Here is a 21,950-nt window from a genome sequence, read left to right on the forward strand (position 1 = left end):
AAAAAAGTCAAGCCTAACAAAACTTATTTAAAGTGTGACAAGCTTTATACATAAAATTATATCATTCCATTGTAAGAGATATGTCGGAATTTTCACTGTGGTATAATAATTGTAAATCTATAAAAACTTAAGGTAGCACAATACAAAGATTTTATAACTCCAACTCCCAAGTTTTAAAATGCTGTAACTTTCTTAATAATGCTTGAAAATTTATAAAAGTGGTAGTTTTGGATAGCTAACAGATTACTCTTTCAAATAAATGCAATGTTAGTATTATGCAACAGTTATGTAACCAATTATAATGTTAACTGTGTCTAAAATATTTTTCACCAAATTTCCACTTTCAAATGAAATTAGCTTCTGCATAGGTATCCCTAGAGGGTTGATTTTATTATATGTTGTTCCTATGGCCATTATCTACAAAAGGGTGTTTCAGATTTCAGATAGAATGTTTAGAACAAATTTTACACCTAATTAAACATTATCTTCTTTTATGTGGTTAGGATGTTTACACTAATTAGAGATTTATGAGAGAATGGCATACAATAGAGACAATCTGAGACACCCTTTTGAAGCCCATGATGTGTTGATTAAGATTTTGTTAAAATTTTCTGTATAGTTAGAGATGATAGAGCTAAATTCATTCAAGTGAACTTACCCAGATTTTGCCACTAATTACATAATAATTGATTACATAACGATTGCATAATAAAAATATTGCATTCATTTAAAAGATTAATCTTTTATCTATCTATATATACCTCTTTTATTATTTTCTATGCGTTCATAAGAAAGTTACAGCATTTCAAAGGTTAGTGATTTGAAGTAAACATATCTTTGTATTGTGCTACCTTAAATGAGTGGTAAGAAAAACTTTACAACTTTTGTTATGCCTTTTTGCTTTAGACCCCAGAAATCCAACACTAAAATGTCTATACCAACAACAAATGAAACATTGCTGTTAATAAGACTGTAGTACATACCTGTCCATGACGTCATTGTATCGTTTCTCTATGGCTGGAGTCTGGGCATGGTTAGATGCTACCAGTTGGTCCTTCAGAGCTGTAATAGTTTGTATACCTTCCTTCTCAAAAGCTTGTAATCCAGCATCGAAAGTTTCCTGTGTAACAAGATAAAAATTCATAAATAAGAGTTGATAAAAGTAGGAAATTTGTTCCTCTCTAGTTGCTATATACTTCAATATGTAATTTATTAAAATCCAAATTTACATCCCTTTTTATTTGAAGTTATTTAATGTAATGGTTTAAGTTTGAAATCTTCAAAACAAGGTTATCTTTGTAAAGAAATTGCCATTATTTTGTTACTGGCATTTTTATTTTCCATGGGATTACTGAACAAACTGAAGTATGATAAGGATAAGAACTGTAAAGTTAAAACAGAATTGTATTATAAAGAAGTACTTTGCATAAATGCATAACAATGAAATTAAAAAATGAATTTAAATTTTTTTTCTGTACGACAAAAATATACTACTGAAAATTGTCCCTCATCTAAGAACTTACTTGTTTGGTGAGAAGGGTCTGCACAGAAGACAGATCTCTTCCATAATCATCAGATCGTACTTGTGTTTCCTTATCAGCTATCCAGCTCTCAACTACATCAGTTTTCCAGATAAACTGCAGGAAAGCTGAGTTATCTATAAGTCCTGCTTTACGACGGTTGGCAGCATCAGACAGAGAGTTCAATTTCTCCTGAAGACCAGCGATCCTCTGAGCAATTCCGTCAGCATTGTGGTTACCCTGCAAAGGAGAAAAAGTACTTACGAAATACATTTCACATATATTGATGTCACAGATATTTCATTTATCTTAATACACTTCAATCTAAATAAAAACATCTTCCATTTTCTCGTATTTAAAGTTTCTTTACCAGATGTACTCAATTTTATAAGTTGAAATATACTCAGGAGCCTGTAATTCAGTGGTTGTCATTTGCTTATGTGTTACATATTTGTTTTTCATTCATTTTTTTATATAAATAAGGCTGTTAGTTTTTTCGCTTAAATTGTTTTACATTGTCATTTCAGGGCCTTTTATAGCTGACTATGCAGTATGGGCTTTGCCCATGGTTGAAGGAAGTATGGTGACCTATAGTAGTTAATTTATGTGTCATTTTGGTCTCTTGTGGATAGTTGTCTCATTGGCAATCATACCACATCTTCTTTTTTATATCAAGAAATTTTAATAACTGCACATGTAAATGGCTCAAATGACCAAGAAGAAGGTCACTTTAGTTTACCTGAGATTTGCTTGTAAAATGCAAACATTTAGCATATAATAGTTGTCGTTATCTATTAATAGGAATAAGAGAAATTTCCAAGTTGTTTATTTATCACATGATTTTTACCTCTGACATGAGTTTGTCTCCCTCATTTTTGATCTCCCCACATCTGTCTCTATGGATTTGGAAGTCAGTTTCAAACACTTCATGTTTCTTCAGTAATCCCTGTACAGCAGCCATGGTCTCGCCATAATCACCACCGGTCAGTAAATGCTGCTTCTCTGTGATCCAAGCTTCTTCTTCCTCAACATTAGCACTGAACTGTTGGAAGGTATACGACTCGTCTAGTTTCTTTCCTCTGTAACAAGATATTTCTCAACATGAACTGACTTTAAAGTTAGTTTAGGCCTTTAATTTTTTTCTCTTGTTTGAATTGTTTTACATTTGTGATTTCAGGGCCTTTTATAGCAAACTATGTGGTAAGGACTTCGCTCATTGTTGAAGGCCTTTCAGTCTCTTGTGGAGACAAGTCCCATTGGCAATCATACCACATTTTCTTATTTTAATATTCAAAACTAGTATTTGTCTTTGATAAAATCATTTAATTTATCTTAATTTTATAATATAAAGTATCTAAATTACATAAATTTCCATTAAAGTGATAAAAAAACATTGCATTTAAAAATCATATAAATAATTTCTGCTCAAATAAGATAAAATAAAGAGCAAAATAATCATCAATTTTTTATTCTTTAAATTGTGATGACAAAAACCTATGTATAGCTATGCAAGTGGTGACTTGAATTCGTACCTGTTATTAGCCATCTGTTTTAGTTCTTCCCAACTTCTATCCAACTGCTCCAATCTTTCTTTAATGTCAGCAGTGTTAATGTCAGATTCCTCAATCAACTTGGCTCCTGTCTCTTGAACAGCCTGAAATATTGCATCACATGGATAAACTCAATCATTATAAAATCTTCAGTTCTTTCAATGGCAGATGCCAACATGTTACCACAATTATTGACAATTATATAAATTAATCATAATTTATTTCATACTGTTTTCAATTCACCATTTCAGAATTAAATGCATTCTTGGTTTTTTTTAACATCCTAAAAATGTTCATCAAAGCAATGGTATATCATCATTTTCAATCTAATGTATGAAAAGGGAGATTACTGCTCTTGATATCAAACAGACATGAGCTTTATAGAGGATGAGGAAGCAAGTCCCAATCAAGGAAGTTCTTTAATTAACATTGCAGATTCAATGTCCAGAGTTCACAAAATCTTTTTCCCCCTGGTGGTCCTTGAAGAAAATTGGCTGGTCCTCACTATAAATTTTATTGTAAAAAACTAAAATTGTATCGGTCATTTGCAAAATTTTGGTGGTCAAATCCTTAGGACCACCACTTTTCTCGAACTCTGAATGTCTATAATGGATATAGATGTCGCCACTTGTTTATTCTCATGCAACTGACCTGTATAGCTGGTTCATGAGTTACCAACTCAGCCTCCAGACGCTTATGTTTCTTTCTTAGATTTTGTACACTTGTCAAGTCACGGCCATAATCATCAGATCCAACCAATAGTTTCTTTTCCCTGAGAAAATTGAAAAGTATTATTTGTGTGTCCTTATGTCAGGTAGAAAATTTAAATAAACATTGTCACTTTTTAGGTAATATAAAAAATTGGTGTACTGACTCCAAATGGAGCAAATTGAAACTTTTTAACTTATACTTATCTTTCAGAAATATTGAACAAAAATACATGCAAAAAGCATATCAAATAGAAAATGAACATTTCTATGGATTCATTTAGTTATCTAGAGTGCCAATTTGTTCAAATTCAGGAAAAAATGTCTTTTAAGGGATACTTTATTATGTAGTTTTCCCAAATCCTGCCTGTAAGATAAAGGAAATTTGTATTTTGAAGATTATTATAATTCTTTTTTAACATATCCCAAAGTGACCTCCAAAATAAATACTCCACAAGTTAACAGTATAATAAGACCATATATAGCTGTATTTGTTTAACACAAATTACTCAATTTCTGATTACAAAGTACTTATTACACATGATTATACAAGTATTAAAAGTACATGTGTATCTTGTGTATATATTATAAGCACTGACAGAAACATGTACTGAATCTTTTAAAATTACCTTGCTTTTCCTTTTTTATTTAATTTGATAATCTGATGTTTTCTTTTAAAGAAAAAAACAACAATATAAAGTTCAATGTTTGTCATTATATTTATACTTTAAATGGAAATATTTTATGTGATACCAATTTTGAAAATCTCATCAGCAATAATCGTAATTACACTTTTGGTATCTAGTTGAATTTTGTCACCTAATGACCTTAGATCTGCTCCAAATAACCTTCTGTTGTCAAGCAACAATCTCTTTGTAATTGTGATGTCAAAGTTTACGGTAATTTGTATACAAGTGTAAATACATTTATTATATACCCAAATTTAAAATAGGAATACTGTACTCGGTACATACTAAACAATGATATATAACTAAGAACAAGAATGTGTCCATAGTACACGGATGCCCCACTCGCATTATCATTTTCTATGTTCAGTAGACTGTGAAATTGGGGTCAAAACTCTAATTTGGCAATTAAAATAGAAAGATCATATCATAGGGAACATGTGTACTAAGTTTGAAGTTGATTGGACTTCAACTTCACCAAAAACTACCTTGACCAAAAACTTTGACCTGAACGAACGGACGGAAGGACGGACGGACAGACCAGAAAACATAATGCCCCTCTACTATCGTAGGTGGGGCATGAAAACTAAACATTGAAATATGGTGAAATGACTTACAGGTGTCTCATCTTGAAGACCCAGTATTCATTCACAGATTATAGATATTACAGCAAGTGTTAGCCATATTTAAGACAACAAAGTTTGTCAAATAAAAATTATTATTATAAGTGTTTCATAGAAGTCTTAACTTACTGCAGTAATTTGTACACTTACTTGATCCAAGCCTCCTCGTCATCAATGTCTCTTAGGAACTGTTGCATGGTATTAGCTTCATTCAATCTATTACGTCTGATAATGGATAGTTCTTTAATCCTGAAAAAAAAAGTCATTTAAAAAATAAATATTACTTTATATTTATTAATTTAGTGATATCTTGTTTATTTTCTCGGCCAACATTTATAAGATTTTAAAAAAAAAAGGAAGAAGAAATATTTGTTTACAAGAGTGCACACACTGAAATGTCTCGCCTTCTTTACTTATCATTGATATTATGTTGATAGTCCTAAGTATAAAGCTTTATTACAACTGTCACATAAACTTAACATTAACCAAGATACCTAAACAAAGACCAATGAACCATGAAAATGAGGTCAAGGTCAGATGAACCATGCCAGGCAGACATGTACAGCTAACAAAGCTTCCATACAACAAATATAGTTGACCTACTACTTATAGTTTAAGAAAAATAGACCAAAACACAAAAACTTAACACTGTGCAATGAACCGTGCAATTGAGGTCATGGTCAAATAAAACCTGCGGGACTGACATATAGATCATAATATATTTCCATACACCAAATATAGTTGACCTTTGGCATATAATATTAGATAAAAAGACCAAAACTTAAAAACTTAACTTTGACCTCTGAACCATGAAAATGAGGTCAAGGTCAGATGACATCTGCCCGCTAGACATGTACACCTTACAATCATTCCATACAACAAATATAGTAGACCTATTGCATAAAGTATGAGAAAAACAGACCAAAACACAAAAACTTAACTATAACCACTGAACCATGAAAATGAGGTCGAGGTCAGATGACACCTGCCAGTTGGACATGTACACTTTCCAGTCCTTCCATACACCAAATATACTAGCCCTATTGCTTATAGTATCTGAGATATGGACTTGACCACCAAAACTTAACCTTGTTCACTGATCCATGAAATGAGGTCGAGGTCAAGTGAAAACTGTCTGACGGGCATGAGGACCTTACAAGGTACGCACATACCAAATATAGTTATCCTATTACTTATAATAAGAGAGAATTCAACATTACAAAAATTCTGAACTTTTTTTTCAAGTAGTCACTGAACCATGAAAATGAGGTCAAGGACATTGGACATGTGACTGACGGAAACTTCGTAACATGAGGCATCTTTATACAAAGTATGAAGCATCCAGGTCTTTCACCTTCTAAAATATAAACCTTTTAAGAAGTTAGCTAACGCCGCCGCCGCCGCCGGATCACTATCCCTATGTCGAGCTTTCTGCAACAAAAGTTGCAGGCTCGACAAAAATCAGTTTTGTTCTGAATATTTCCTAACCTTCCATTTTGACCATTCCAAAAACTTGACTCTCGAAAACGTGTAAAGTTGAATTTCCACGGTCGACAGGTTAAAAATAAGATTAAAGTGATCTGGGATTTCATATGTCTCTTTCCCATTTCACCAACCAAAAGTTCCAAAATATAAATGTTTGTTGACAGACTGACAAAGAAACAGACAGGGTAAATACTATTTCTCAATCCCAACCATAACCTATTATTTGCAAAGGATATAAAAAAAAAAACCAAAAAAGTAAAGTTAACCTTAAATTTATATTTTAGGAAAACAATTCTTTGGATTTGGTCTGATGAGTTGTACTTCATCATGAGAGGGGGGAGGGTGGAATTCAAAACTGATGAAAAGAGTCACCAAATTCACTCTTTTTTGATGGTAGAGAAATCTTACTTGTCATATCTTTCATTGATGGTTCTCTTCCTAACTTCTAGACTCTCAGCATCCCATACACCTCCTTCAATAAACTGATCAGCCTGACTGTTCAAATCTTTTATTCTATCCTATAGTAAAAGAAAAATAATTTTAAAAAACCCATATAGGTTTTCCTTTATTGACTGTCACAGGCTTCAGAATCTTCCATGAAAATATGATGGAAGCAACTGCTTCTGAGGCTGGGCATTTAGAAATAATTCAATCAAAATGTTATGCATGATGGGATATACCAATAAATGTGTTACAGACCCTAGAGTTTAAACTTACTTATTTTAATGCTATTTCAGATTCTATCAACAATATACAGTATTTGTTGCTTCTAAAGTAATTTTTGTATTTTTGTATTAAACAGTAGTATATATAGTCTCAACTTTGTGTTTTGAAGTGTATGTTTTTAACACTGTTAACTTTTTAATATATGTAATCAGATTTTTATTTTGGGATTGGAACGATTTTTTTCCCCATAAGATAATTGGTTATGTTTAGAATTTGTGAAACAAAAATAACACTAAACAACTATGGCAATTATCCAAACAATTTTGTTTACAAATATTTACAACAAATAGTTCCTCGTTAGTAAACAGTAAGATTTACCTCATGAGCAGCTACATCAGCCTCCAGTAATTGGTGTTTCTTCAAAAGATTCTGTACAGAAGCTAAGTCTTTACCATACTCTTCTGATGCTAACATCTGTTCTACCTACAATTAAAAGTCATAAAAATAACAATAATAAGACAGCAAGCTCACAACAATTAATCTGTGGGGGTAATTCTTACTACTACAGTTTGTACTTATGGGTGTTTGCTCATTTTGTTTAATAACACGATGACCTCAAGTAACTGCTCTATTTGGAGTTTCGCAATAATTAACTTTTGATTTGATAATTTTTGTCCAAAAAATTTCCTCATGGCATACCTAAACAGATAATGTCTTTTGAGCCTTTGTCCTATATTCTGTTAATCAGTCATATGTTTCAATATACTTTTCCTTTTTTCTTTCTTTATTTCAGATCATCCCCAGACAAAACTGTTCCACTTTTTGACAATATAGCTTTTCAAACATTTCAGTAGCTTACCTCTCCAAGCCAGAATTCCATGTCCTTGACTCCAGCATTGTATGTCTGTTGTCGGCTTGCTTCCTTCAATTTGTCACTCTTCTCAGTAGATTTACCCACAAGAGTTTCCCATTGGGAAGCCAAACTTTCAAGTCTAGCTTGGACGGCATCTTCTGATCCAGCACATTGTTTCTGGTCAATCAAGGCTACAATACATATCATTGCAGTGTTAATGCCATGCATATGAAATGCTCTTAGAATCAAGCGCTTTGAAACTTTCACATACATATACTGTGGATTCGTTATTTTCGTGGGTACCAATTTTCGTGGATTGAGGAAAACATACATGTTCGTGGATATTTTATTTCGTAGTTTTGCAAAAGTCTTCAAACAACACTATAAAAAAAATGTTATTCGTTATACATTTCATTTTGTGGTTCACCTGTACTTGTGAAAATTGGTATCCAACGTGTGATTATGAAACCACAATACATTCTTGATCTATAAAAAAATCTGTCAGCTTTCTTTCAGACTTTTCTTGTTCAGGAATATAAAAATTTGATAACAGCGACAGATCCAGCAAAACAAGCTGAAGCTAGAATTGAAATGTAGCCTATAAAAGTAGAAAAAGTAAAAAGGGTCCTAAACCAACACCATGTAACACTTAGGAATTGGGATGACGAAAACCACACATAAGCTGGGGAGATGCTTTGATTGTAAAAAAATGTCCTTGAAACCAACCCCCAAAAAAAGATAAAAAACATTTTTACTTCTTTAAACCAGTTTGGTGATATTAAACAACATAAAAATATTTTCCAAGATGAGTTTTAAATTTCCTTAACAAGTAGAAATAAATCTGACATATGAACAGCGCCATTTCAAATTGGTTTATACTTACTTTTGGAACCTGTAGGTAGATTTAAGATGGAAATTTATAACTGGTAATAATCAAAAAATGTTTAATTTTGCTTTTTAATTAGAAACTTATGAATATGACGACAAATAATATGAAAAAAATCACCATTTAAGAACAATTGTAACAAAAGAATTCACTAATGTGCTGAAAAAAGTTGCATGTGGAAAAAAACAAACACTTGATGCAGATGGCTCTTTGCTCACTGTGTTATAATTCTGAAAAAATACTAGTATAATGGACCATTTCAATGTATAGCATTTCTGGTGACAAAGCCCTACAAAACACAAGATGTATGACTAGATAAAACTGAGTAGTAATCAAGATTAAATGAAGTAAACATGAGTTCAATATGTGAGAAATGCAACAGTATATACTGTTAATTCAGAAATTATTGCATGCATTTTATCATTACGATTTTTTCAACAATGGACAACAATGCGAGTTTTATTATTGCGATTAAAAAAAAAGTGTTTACAGGTCTATATTTCGGTTATCAGAAGCGAGTTCTTATTATTGTGCTACTCACCCAGTCGCATCATTTGCATTAATAAAAACCTTGCAATGATTTCTGAATTTACGATATAAACTATAGGACCTAGAAGTAGAGGCCATTGATATTAACACTCAGTTTTCCAAGACATGTAAACCCACCTTGTCCAACACCCAGAAGAGATTGAAGTCTGTCTGCATTGGCTGCTAGTTCTGCCTCAAAAGCTTGATGCTTCTGGTGCTTACTCTAAAATACAAAATTAAAATAATATATGTATTTGTTCAAATCAAGTGATTATATCCTTAAATGTACATCCATTGTGTAATGCATTCCTATTCTAGAATTGTTTGGACTAATACATTTTTAACTGAATCCCTGCTAGTCAAATTTTGCTGGGAGAATAATATTATGAGATTTATGCTCAATTTGAATTTATTAGTTAAAAGTATTTTTCAGTTGATGTTTTACAAAAATAATATTGGGTTAAAAGAAGTGATTTTCACTAGAAAAATGTAAATATATCTGTTATTTACTATAATAAAAATTTAGTAAGCAGGGGAAAAATCTGAAAAAAAATGCCAGCATGACGGCTATACGAATGACCAATATGCACTTTTTACCTGAATATTACTGGGATCTTTGTAAGATTCATCTGAAGCAATCTGTAATTTTTCTTGGAGCCAATTTTCCATTTCATCAGCATCTCTTGAAAACTGTTGGAGGGTTTGAGCCTCACCTAACTTAGACCTGTTATCTATCAGGGCATCCTTCAACTGGCTCCATCTTTAATCAAATAGGCTAGTTTAGTACACAATAGACAAGTTTTTTAATAGCAGTTTTCACATTCTTAATTCATTATAATAAAAGAATGTCGCAGTACATATGTTATCTGTCCAAATGCAGTGTCTCAAATAATTTTTAATTTCAACTTCAAAGATCATTTAGAAGTCCAAGACATTGCTTTCTTTTATCTTTTCGATTGGCAAAACTCAAGTAAAAATAGATAACCAGTGCCTTTTTTCTAGCTTGCACAAGACAATGCTGATTTCAACCTTTCATGGATCAAACAAGAAATTTAGGTGTGAGAGTAATTACAATGCAATTTTCCATATACTTTTCATTTCATAGGGGTACAAAGACCGTAAAATAGCAGTCTTAATAACAATTTGATTTCATAAAACAATATTTGCATGGCCAACAATAATGTAAAACCAAAAGCCTGGCCTGAAACAGTTACTAAAGGTTGTTACAAATGCAGCTGTTATCCAAATCTTAGATAAGACATATATTACCTATCTAAGACCTGATCCCTCTTGTCTGTGATAGCACCACTGTCGTAATGTTCTCCTCCTATCAACTGATCAGCAAACAACTGTAAAGCTTGTATTTTCTCTTGCTGAAAAGTAAACATCAAATTTTGAATAAAACATGTTATGATCAATCCGTCATAATAGCAAATTAACATCACTTTTATCAAAAAATATAATCCTTATTTCAATTAAACAATACAAACTACAAAAACATTTTTTTTTTAAATAATACATTTTATATCTGAATATAATTGATGACTTACATAACATCTCTTATACAGTAATGTTATGTTGTTTGTGTGTATATGCATTTGACAAGGCATAAATATATTTATTAATAAATTTACTGTTATTTCCAGTAAAAGAAATATGCAGGAATTTTTTCCAATCACCTTTATTTTTACCTTTTTTACAATCACATGAAATTGTTTATATACTGCAGAAATATTTATAGCCTCCCCATGAAATTGTTCATAGAAGGCACAAAAAATTGTTGTGTGTGAACTTTTCTATGATGTATGGAAATTGAAATTGCAAAAAGTTACTAGTGATAAAAACCATGTTTACAGTATGATCTTCCACTTGTCTTGGAAAAGTTTTTCATATGTATCCATGCAATGACCTTATATTATTTAACAATCACCTGGCTACTAATGGCTCTGTCGAAATCTTCATGCTTCTTAATAAGAGATTCCACATTATCACCATCTACTTGGTCACCTGACAAGAAAGCTTCACGGGATTCCATCCACGATTCGGCTTGTTCACAATCTCTGTAGAACAACTGTAGTTCCAAACACTGGTCCAACTTCATACGTCTTGCAATCCATGCTCTGAAATAGAGATAATAAATTGATTTACATGGGTCAAAAATAACAGTGAAAAATAGATCAAAAGACTCAATGTCCAAGTTGCTAAGAATGATTCTTAAACAATGGAGAATGCTTTATAATGAACGTTTAATTATTTTTTTTGGAAAAGAATTAATCAGTTCTTGAATCTGGAAAAATTAGAAAATATTAGCAGGTGTACAACTTCAACATATTTGCCCTTTCTTGTGAAGTTTTAAGGATCTGGGTTGAAAACAGTAAAGGTTGATTACACAAATAAGGAACCCACTTTTCCCAGCCTGCCCATCACCCAGCCCTACTTCCTGACATCAGAATACTATAAAGGCAATACTTTTTCATGAATCACAATGTATTGCAACATAACTAATTACAGTAGACTTCCCTTCAGATTTGACTTACTTTTCCAGTTCTTCTCTGGCATTAGCCAGCTCATCAAGTTTGGTTTTAACATCATCACTAGCATAATGCTCATTGTGAAGCAGTTGTTGTCCAAATACTTCAAAGGCTTGGAAAGTGCCAGATCTAGCATCAATCTCTGTACGATGTTCCTATAGGTTGAAAATCAAAACAGTTAATACCAACATACATAACAGATACGATCCAAGTAACTTCAGGTTTTGTGACCAGTGTATTACACGATTGCTACAGACAAAGATCAACATTATTTTTAGGCAAAATGAGGAATGGGCATTTTATAAATAAATTTTTTTTTATTTTAATTCATATAAACTGAATAAGGACATCTGGAGAAAATCGGTAAGTTGGTTTCTGAACTGTAAGCAATATTCTATGATAAATACTAATTCAGGACAAATATTGATTAAGGTAGAAATAAGGTCAAAGAATCTAGCACAGTTTAAAGAATTTATTTTTTTCAGAGACATCAAAACATTTAAAATTTGTGGAAAGTGACAATTCAAACTAAACTAGATTGTGTATATCTGACAAACTACAAATCCCAAAATGTATAAATAGATTTAAGGAAGACACTGCTGCATGCTGGTAGGTTCTGGAAGTCCTAAAGAAAGGAAAAATCATTTGGTTAGATCACTATCTAGCTATGTGTTAACTTGTAATTACCAAGAAAAGTCAGAATTCTAAAATAATTTAAACTTTCGACTTTAAAAAATTGTTAAATCAAAAAGAAATCATTCAGGAATTTCTATAAATAAACATATGGTTCTTTTTATTTGTAAATGCAATAACAAGCAGTTCTCTTCAGAGTCTGCTATGTATGAAAGAATTTTTAATAACTAAATTGCAATCAGTTCTATTGCAAAATACATAGTATTCGACTTCGGTAAATTGCTGTACCTTTTGCATGTTGTGGAGAGTTGTCTCATTGGCAATCATACCACATCTTTTTTTTATATATATATGTTATGAAACATTTATAATATGTCTGCACTTTCATCCCATACAATATAACTAAAACCTGAAGCATCCATTTTTCTTTTTTATCTTTTACTATCAAACCATAAAAGAATTCTGAAGTTTCTTGGACTTATTTACAAACATCCCAAGATGCACAATAATGCTTTTGTCTATAGAAACCTAGCTGGTTAACTTGAAAACGTACACAAAATTGACTTGTTATTTAACAATCATATCACTCTATAGGGTATAAATCCTATATATACATGCCTCTTTGCTGTTGTCTGGTTCATTTTACTTGAAATGAAGAACCAGAGTTCTTTGCTGAATACACGATTTTGTTAAATAAGCCTTTTTTTTATTTCAGTAATTTTACTACTGATTCATGCACTCCAAACAATTCATGCAATGGATAGAAGGTTTCTAATACTATCTACTATTGAGTGGTAAGAAAATTGTGCATGTTGGGTTGTTTGCATTAAAACCTTAGAATACCCATTCATTTTAAGGTCTCCTTTGCTATTACAGTAACTTGTCTCTCGTAAAATGAATAACTTACACTCTCTCATGAGCACATTCTGGGTCAATTGTATTAGAAAATTTGTAAAGGGTTCCACAGAACCCTGCGTCTTGCATGTAACTGCTGCTGTGAGCATAAACGTGTAATGTTGACTTATCCGAAGTTTTGTAAAAATGCATGAAGGTTTGAAAAAGTTATTTGTAGTCTTAAAAAATATTTAAAACTACAAACATTATCTAAATGTTATTCTTAAATAAATCTCTTATTATTATTTTACTATTTCTATGGAACACGATATTCCATTCTTATTTATGGGAAAATCAAAACTTAGATAAAGTGTAGATAAGTCTAAGTAAAAATATTAGCAATGAATAGAATTGAAAGTGAAAAATTTAATCAAGAAATTTCTGCAGGAGCAACCAAAACAGAGAAAGAATGAATTTTGATTGGTATTATCAGTGTGCAATAAAATTAGTGAAGTACTTAGGGAAATTTATTATTATTTAACTTGCTCTGACACATATACTGGTATATCATCATTTCCATTTTAGATCTGTGTCTATACAACATTATCATACAATACATGTCGGAGTGACATTACATTACATTAACAAACTGAAAGGCTATTTCTTGGGATTAGAATTGACCACAATTAATACGATGAAATCAACAATTATTCCAGCCAATCAAAATTATGGCATTGGTCAGCAATTGTACCTGGTTACTTTCTTTTGCACAAATTCCATTATGTATGATACAGATACTAGTTCGACCAGCTACACTTATCCTTAATTTTCAAAAAATTGTTGCCAAAATATGCCAATTTTTAGCCACTCTATTTAATTATTTTTTTAAACTTTTGCTTATTGTGAAATGATTATTCTATTTTGTGCTCCCTCTTTGCCTATACCTGCATTTTACACCCCAATTACACAACATTTGGTTAAAACAATGATCAATCCCAAGAAAACACCTTTCAAAGAGAGGGGTTAACATTCAAAATCTGGTACAGAATGACACAAACACACAGGATCTAAATTCTGTATCTGAAACAAACAAACATGTCAATCATAATGCAGACACGCCTCCAAGATGCATGACACATAGTCACCTCATCTAGATCATCCTCTCCAGGGAGATTGGTGATCCCATAATGGCTAACAATCTCAGAGCTAAACATCTGCAATACGACAGGGTATGTTGTAGGTTGTTCATTTGTTATTGCTGGCACTGCCTGGAAATGTTAGAGGAAGCCTTGCCGTACTTCAGTAATAGAGGACATTACACTTTGACCTTGTACAAAGCATGATGTACAAGTTACACAAAAGTAAAAGATTACGATCACCTGCTTACACAATTTTAAGTGAAAAGCATCATCATACTTTTTTCTCATACCTTAAGCTTTTGATTTCATATATTTCTACGATCATATTGGTAAAATTGTTAAATTTACTTTCTCACACTTATTTAAGGTAGTTGGGGTGTCTAAATGTTTGACAATAGATCTTTCTTTAACTTGTTTTTTTGTTAAAATATTTTGAAACTAATGATTTCAGTTTTATTGGTAATATAGGGTAAATTTAATTTTATTGAGAAAACATTAATAGAATTCGTTTAAATTTAATGATATTACGAAATATTAAATAAAAATGGGGTCACTGTCCTAATTTTGTTGAAAACTCCAGAAAACACAAATTGTCCTTTCATATTCAATATACTTGACTGCCCTTGATTTTAAAAGGATTTGGTCTTCAAATAATTTACGTACACTTAATTATTTAGATACTTGTTAAAATAGATTCAAACAGAATAAGCATTTTTGTAACATGTGACACCCGATCTACCTTAAATATTCATATTTTCAACAATTTTTAATAGGACATTGTACAAAATCTAAATACAGACTGTAAACAGTTCAAATCAAAATTATTTAGTGAAATAGCATGTTTAAAATTTGAAATCTAGGATTTTACTTCTTTTTTTTTTCTTAACATATTGAATATATCTGACAACAATAAAAAAAAAGCACCGGGATGTGGTGTCTTTTATTATTTTGCTATTGATGGGATTTTATTTAAGAGCTGACTGCATGATTTGTAGTAAGACCTGGTGTCTAGTTTCCTTACAAATATTTAAAATTAAATACAAAATATTGATTTAAGGCTTATTACCAGACCAAAAACGGATATACTATAGTTAAATCCATAGAGAATTGTTTCAACAGAAAAACAGCAATTCATACTGTCAAATGAATAAAACAGATAATAGAAATAACATGAGCTTGACATGTACCTTTGTTTTTAAGCACTGGACAAAGACAATGCACATAGAAGTTTAACAATACATTACAATATCAATTAGAATGGGGAAACAAGGCTTCCTAACATTAACAGGCTTTTAAAATTATAATTTTATTAAAAAATAATACATTTCTCATCTTAAAAGCGTTAACAGAATTTCAAAAACAAAAATGAAAATGATAAAAAGCAAGCGATAAGCAAAATAAATCTATAAAACAAATTTAACTGAAGATATTTGAATTATCTACCAAGAACTGTTTGACTTAGCATCTGATAAAAAAAGCCAATACCAATCAAGTGCAAATGAATAAAAAATAAAGGGTAATACAACTGCTTAATAATAAAATTTCATTTTTTGAATATTAAACAAAATAAGCCTCATATACAGAAGAGGAAATAATAAACTTAAGATTTCATACTTGCAACTTTTAACTGCCAATTTTTTTAGTACTAAAAGCCAAAACAATAAAAGCTTTGACTTCACACACACATACACACAAACCTTACCTGGTGTCTTTCTAACAGAGCTTCAGCTCCTGTGACATCCTTGGCTAACTCATCTGATGATACCAGTGTCATCATGCTGTTGATCCAGGAAGTTAAATCTCTGAAAACAAAAGTTGAAGAAACTGTTATTCATAAAAAAAAAAATCAACAATACAAAGATCCAGCAGTTCTATATTGACTTAAGCACATTTCTTTCTCTAGTCTTCTACATAATTAACATAACTTAACTTTGTTTTGTTCACATATCTTTGTCAATATAATGGACTTTGATGCAACTGTCATACAAGTGAGAGGTTTAGCTAGCTATAACACCAGGTTTAACCCACCATTTTCTACATAAGAAAATGCATGTACAAAGTCAGGAATATAACAGTTGTTATCCATTTGTTTGATGTGTTTGAGCTTTTGATTTTGTCATTTGATAAGGAACTTTCCAGTTTTGAATTTTCCTGGGAATTCAGTTCTTGTATGATTTTACTTTTTTCACGACTCTATGCCTAAAGTGACATGTTAACATCAAAATATTCATTCCCCCCCTTTTTTTTGGTTGAAAGTTGGTATCCATACAATATATAAGGTTTACTAAGTTAAACAACAATAAGAACACATACCTAATCATTATTTTGCAATCAAAGCTAAATATTTATTACCTGTAATCGCTAAGGAATCTTTGAAGATCATAGCTGTCCAGAAGCTTTGCTTTGCGTTGATCAGCCTTAGTAAAAAAAAGATCAGAACACTTATAAATATCATGTGTAATAAAATTTCAAACACAAACAAATACTTTAGAATTTTACATCAACTCAATTAAGCTAGAACCAAATAATGATTGGTTGATTGTTGTTAACTTAATATCAAGTGGCAAATATTTCATCCATATAACATCTACATTTCATTTAATGGACAAAACCTTTTTGTTTCAGTTTTTTAATTTGTGCTAATAGTATTTTTTAAATTGAGACAGTTTTCTGTAGTTTAGTGTTTTGGTTTGCTTTTTCAATGATCCTATCATTAAATTTTCTAACGATTAATCTATGAGACATTCTTTAAATACAATATTGTTTTCAGAATATTACTAATCATGTGTTTATTAAAAAAGACTGTTACTTACTCTTGCGGTCAATGTATTCCACTGTTCGTTTATCTGTCGCTGATGTTCATATATCTGTTCAGCTTGTTCTGGATGGGTCTGCATCAAACGTTTAGCAGATTCATCTAAATCTCTCACCTACAAATTCAAGATATCATATATAGAACAAATCTTTATTTCATGTTTTGTATAATTCATATATGGAGGAAATCTTATACAAATCATTTTAATCAAAACAAAGCCTTTGTTGCTGTCCTACATGACAATGGCATACCGGGCAGAAAGTAAGTAAGTACTTCACAATAGTGCTAAGTAAATAAAGCTATGTATAGAACATTATGTTAATAATTGTCTTTTATTTTAATGCACCCACTTTTATATCTCTCTTTTTCTTTCAAACAACGTGCTCTTTGAATCATTAGATACACTTTAAAAATTAAGACTCATTTTCATTTATTACATATTTTACATCAAACTGCACTAAGTAATCCAATTAATTTTCACTTTAAACAATATATGTCCATTGGATATAGATATACAAATCAATTGTGTTGACTTCAGAATGTTATTTTTTCCTGTACAAACCTTTTCCCCAAGGGCAGATAAATCTCTCTCTAAAGCGTCATGTTTACGTTGAAGAGCTTGAACACTGGCCAAATCATGTCCAAAATTGTCATTGTTTAGAGCAAAGTCTTTCTCATCAATCCAGTCTTTGGTCTCATCAACATCTCTGCAAATGATAGTATTATTAATTTACAAAATATACACATTCAAAGCTTCTAAAACTTCATCTTCTAAAAACTTCATTTATATATTTTTTTGCACACTCATTTGGGCTAAGAAAAAATTGAGATATTGTAAAAATAAATGTATCCATGGGACACAGATGATGCCCCCTCTTGTCTATCATATCAATTTATAAAGGGACATAACTGAACAACGGTTACAGTGACACTACCCATACTTGTACTTGATCTGAGATTTGTGGTAATAACAATTGTGTATATGTTTCATAGCATTTGGTTGAGGCAAACTTAAGTAAGATTAAGGAAACAAAAAATCCAGCAATTTTTCTATTTGTTAAGGAGCACAACTCCAGAACAATAAGTGACACCCGAAAAAAATCAAAACTTAATCTGTATTTTGTAGTATTAAGCATTGTGTATGAGTTTCATAACATCTGGTTGAGGCTAACTTAAGTCAGAGAACGGAAACATAAAATTCAGCAATTTTTCCATTTTTAAAGGAGCATAACTCTAGAACAATTACAGGGACATCACCAAAATTCTTATTTGATCTGTATTTTAAGGTTATTATTAAGGTCAACAAATCAATCCTCCTTACCTATGGAATCTTTGGACTTCTTGTGCACTACCTAGAGACTGGGCTCTTTCAGCTGTTACAGTCTGTAAATTGGCCCATCTGGTGTTAAGAACCTAGTAATGATAATTATTATACATGATTTTAAATTCTGTAAACTTCTGTTTTAAAACAGAATTTTCTTTCTTTTTTTTTTATTTCATTACATTACTCTGCATATCTTTGCTGTGAAAAAAATTTCTATGAATCTATTTAAAGGAAGGCATTAATTTTTGTTCTGACTCTGGATGTTAAAATCTTCCTTGGTATCATAAAAACTTACAGCAATTTGATCTCTGATTTTCTCAGCTGCTTCAGTTCTTCCTAGTATGGTCAGTTTGTCAGCAATGGTATTCAACTCCTGTAACCTAGCTTCATTAGATTTCAAATCCTGAAATGGAGTAATACAAAATGTAAATTCAATAAATAAGGAGCAGGTATAACTTTATCACAAGTGCATCACCAACAGAAGTCATAACATATATAACATGATTTATTTTTATTTGCACTTAATTAAAACTTGTGATAAACAGACTTTCACATTATTCTTTGATTGGAAATATTACAGAAATGGTTTAACTTGGGAAAATTAGATAAGATTTCCCTCTAATAAACTCTGGGAGTCCACCTAATTTTCAGGAAATTTTTGACACTCAAATTACATATCGTGAAATATATGGACACAGCAACATAACAAAACAAGGACTCAAGCATTGTTGATCATTTTTCTTTCAAAATGCTAGAAATTAAAATAGATTTTCTGTTTTAGTAATACCATTTGATCACTTCATTAAAATGTCTGAAAAACATAACAGCCCATAAAGGAATTTTGTTTACCAACACATGTATTGGCATATTGTATTGTATACCTTTCTGAAATCATCAAATTTCTTTTGATATTCTTCTACTTGTTCCAGATCTTCCCCAACATCTTCACCAATCATAATGCCTTCTTTTTCTGTAATCCAGTTGGCTAACTCAGCAGCTTCACGGACCAGCTGATAGGCCTTGCATGACTCCTGAAGTTTCTCACGTCTCTGGTTTCCAAGATCAAGCAAATTAGCATATCTATAATGAAAGAGTTGTATATTTAAACCTTATGTTAACATTTATTTCATATATAACATCTATTGAAGAAACGTAAACAATGAAAGAGATTTATATCTCCACAGAAACGTGTTATCAATTTAGAATTCAAAGATATCTTATCATAGAGATGATTTCAGAGTGCCTTCATTGGTGTTTGTATGAATGTTCAAACAGAAAAACCTATAATAAGGGAAACATTATAACTATAGCTGTAAACACCATCCATGTGATGGTAATAATTTCTATATTTAAGAATACTTCTACAAAATTTCATACTGTGTTTCTATCTGGTTCTGTCTGACAGAGATAGTGAACTCATCCATCAGATTGTTACGGCTAGCTGACAGACTGGGATCCAGTTTTTTACAATAAGCTGCAGGAACAAATCCTTGCCTATCATTAACTTCCACTTTCCACCAGTCCTTTAAATGATAAGTACATTGTCATTATTCAACCCACAAATTATCACAACTCCAACATTTCAGTTGAAATAAAATTGCTTGAAAAACATAGCAATATTGAAGAATATTTTTGCATTTTGGGAATTGATTGGTATTCTTGAGATACTATCTTAATTGTGAGGGTGAAGTCTAACCATGAATTTTAAGTGTTTCAATAAAATAAAAATTTACATACAATTCCTTAATTTTCCTTGGATTTTGACATTATAGTTTTGTTCTAAAAATACAATGTACCTAAATACAGTTGATTTAGCAGAATGGGGACAATAAAGTGGGTCTCATTGGGGTCTAAGCGTGACACGGGATTGCCGATTTTTTGTAAGCGTGACACGTGAAAGTCAAATTATTGTGTCGGGAAAACGGGAAATGAGGTCTAGCGGGACCCGGGAAATGACAAAAAAATGAGAATTGCTTACGTACATAGTGTAAGCGGGATACGGGAATCTGACAAAACAGTAAGCGGGATCCGGGATCGGAACCCCCCAATGAGACCCCCAATAAATATGATATATTTTACCTTGTTAGCACTGTTTAGAAGAGTCAAAACATCTCCTTTCTTCATGGATACTTCTCGTGGTGAGGTTTCTTTGTAATCATAAATGGCCATTACTTTTTCTGTGGCAAGGTCATCTATAACTGGAGCCTCTTGTTGCTAAAAAATATTTAGAAATTCAGTAATATAAAAGAAAATTTTGGTAAAATATGTGTTAAGACTTCTATCAGACCTGTATTAAACCACCTACACTTTTGAGACTTTAATTAGAAAATTATTTCAAAATGGAGTTATAAAACATAGTCATTCATACATTTGTGCCCAGCAGACAAAAAATTGCCTTTCTATTAATGGAACTCGTTCATGCATACAAAATAACCATGAATATTTCAATTGTTGAACTTGCAGTATAAATAATCTGTCAATCAGTTATATAAAGCTTTTCTACATCAAAAGTATCACTAGTGTTAAAACCTACAAAATGCTCAAGTTCATAACTTATGTAGGTGCTTATATCTTCATTTCTTCATATTAAGTATTCGATCATCATGAAGTAGTTTATACTTAAAATGTTTAATTAATAGTTAATGTTATGAATTATTATTGAATTTTGAACCAAAATGTCTGAGATATATACAATTAATGTTTTTGTCTGCAGCTGTTTAACTTTAAGACTTCATACTCTGATTAGAGATGAAATATTCAAATAATTTTACTGTAAATGATATCATATAAGTAAGGCCACACCACAATATTTTTTGTTTTTCTTTTAATTCATTCACAATAAATGAGTAGCAAGCACTATCTTATTATCTTTTATCTGAATTACAAATAATTGGTGAGTATCCTGCAATATTCTACCAGAATAACGATTACGCATCAGGCAATAGATTCTTATCCTCATTTTAGGAGGGTAATTAATGTAGAAAACTTCAGTTACTAAACAATAGAATAGATATTTTGTCATTTTGATGAAAAAACTGGTTTGAATTCAGCCTAGGAAGATTATTTAAAAGAAAGAAATGTTAAAAAAGAAAGAAAAAAATAATTGTAAATATATTTGAAGGTTTATATATAAGAGGTATTTCAGTTTCAACCACAAAAAAGTGTATCAA

The 21,950-nt window shown here is 31.2% G+C and overlaps 1 protein-coding gene across 13 annotated transcripts in view; it reads right to left on the reverse strand.

Moving 5' to 3' along the window:
• The window catches only part of LOC143063840 (spectrin alpha chain-like), a 76,937-nt gene that overhangs the window by 7,844 nt on the left and 47,143 nt on the right, over positions 1–21,950 (reverse strand). For 7 of the 13 annotated variants that reach the window (XM_076236235.1, XM_076236234.1, XM_076236233.1 and 4 more), the window contains 24 exons: positions 20,860–20,994; positions 20,158–20,303; positions 19,662–19,860; positions 19,076–19,183; positions 18,778–18,869; positions 18,019–18,163; positions 17,455–17,571; positions 16,994–17,058; positions 16,344–16,443; positions 14,648–14,770; positions 12,042–12,190; positions 11,435–11,624; positions 10,774–10,877; positions 10,102–10,264; positions 9,643–9,727; positions 8,097–8,281; positions 7,616–7,720; positions 6,980–7,089; positions 5,237–5,335; positions 3,722–3,842; positions 3,053–3,174; positions 2,368–2,599; positions 1,524–1,760; positions 984–1,120 (listed from right to left, as the gene is read on the reverse strand). In XM_076236235.1, the coding sequence (XP_076092350.1) occupies positions 984–1,120; positions 1,524–1,760; positions 2,368–2,599; positions 3,053–3,174; positions 3,722–3,842; positions 5,237–5,335; positions 6,980–7,089; positions 7,616–7,720; positions 8,097–8,281; positions 9,643–9,727; positions 10,102–10,264; positions 10,774–10,877; positions 11,435–11,624; positions 12,042–12,190; positions 14,648–14,770; positions 16,344–16,443; positions 16,994–17,058; positions 17,455–17,571; positions 18,019–18,163; positions 18,778–18,869; positions 19,076–19,183; positions 19,662–19,860; positions 20,158–20,303; positions 20,860–20,994 (3,269 nt within the window). The remainder of the gene's footprint in view (positions 1–983; positions 1,121–1,523; positions 1,761–2,367; positions 2,600–3,052; positions 3,175–3,721; positions 3,843–5,236; positions 5,336–6,979; positions 7,090–7,615; positions 7,721–8,096; positions 8,282–9,642; positions 9,728–10,101; positions 10,265–10,773; positions 10,878–11,434; positions 11,625–12,041; positions 12,191–14,647; positions 14,771–16,343; positions 16,444–16,993; positions 17,059–17,454; positions 17,572–18,018; positions 18,164–18,777; positions 18,870–19,075; positions 19,184–19,661; positions 19,861–20,157; positions 20,304–20,859; positions 20,995–21,950) is intronic. The other 6 variants (XM_076236240.1, XM_076236238.1, XM_076236243.1 and 3 more) reach the window with 2 other exon arrangements.

The sequence above is a fragment of the Mytilus galloprovincialis genome, chromosome 2, assembly GCF_965363235.1.
Source record: "Mytilus galloprovincialis chromosome 2, xbMytGall1.hap1.1, whole genome shotgun sequence".
NCBI classification, from domain to species: domain Eukaryota; kingdom Metazoa; phylum Mollusca; class Bivalvia; order Mytilida; family Mytilidae; genus Mytilus; species Mytilus galloprovincialis.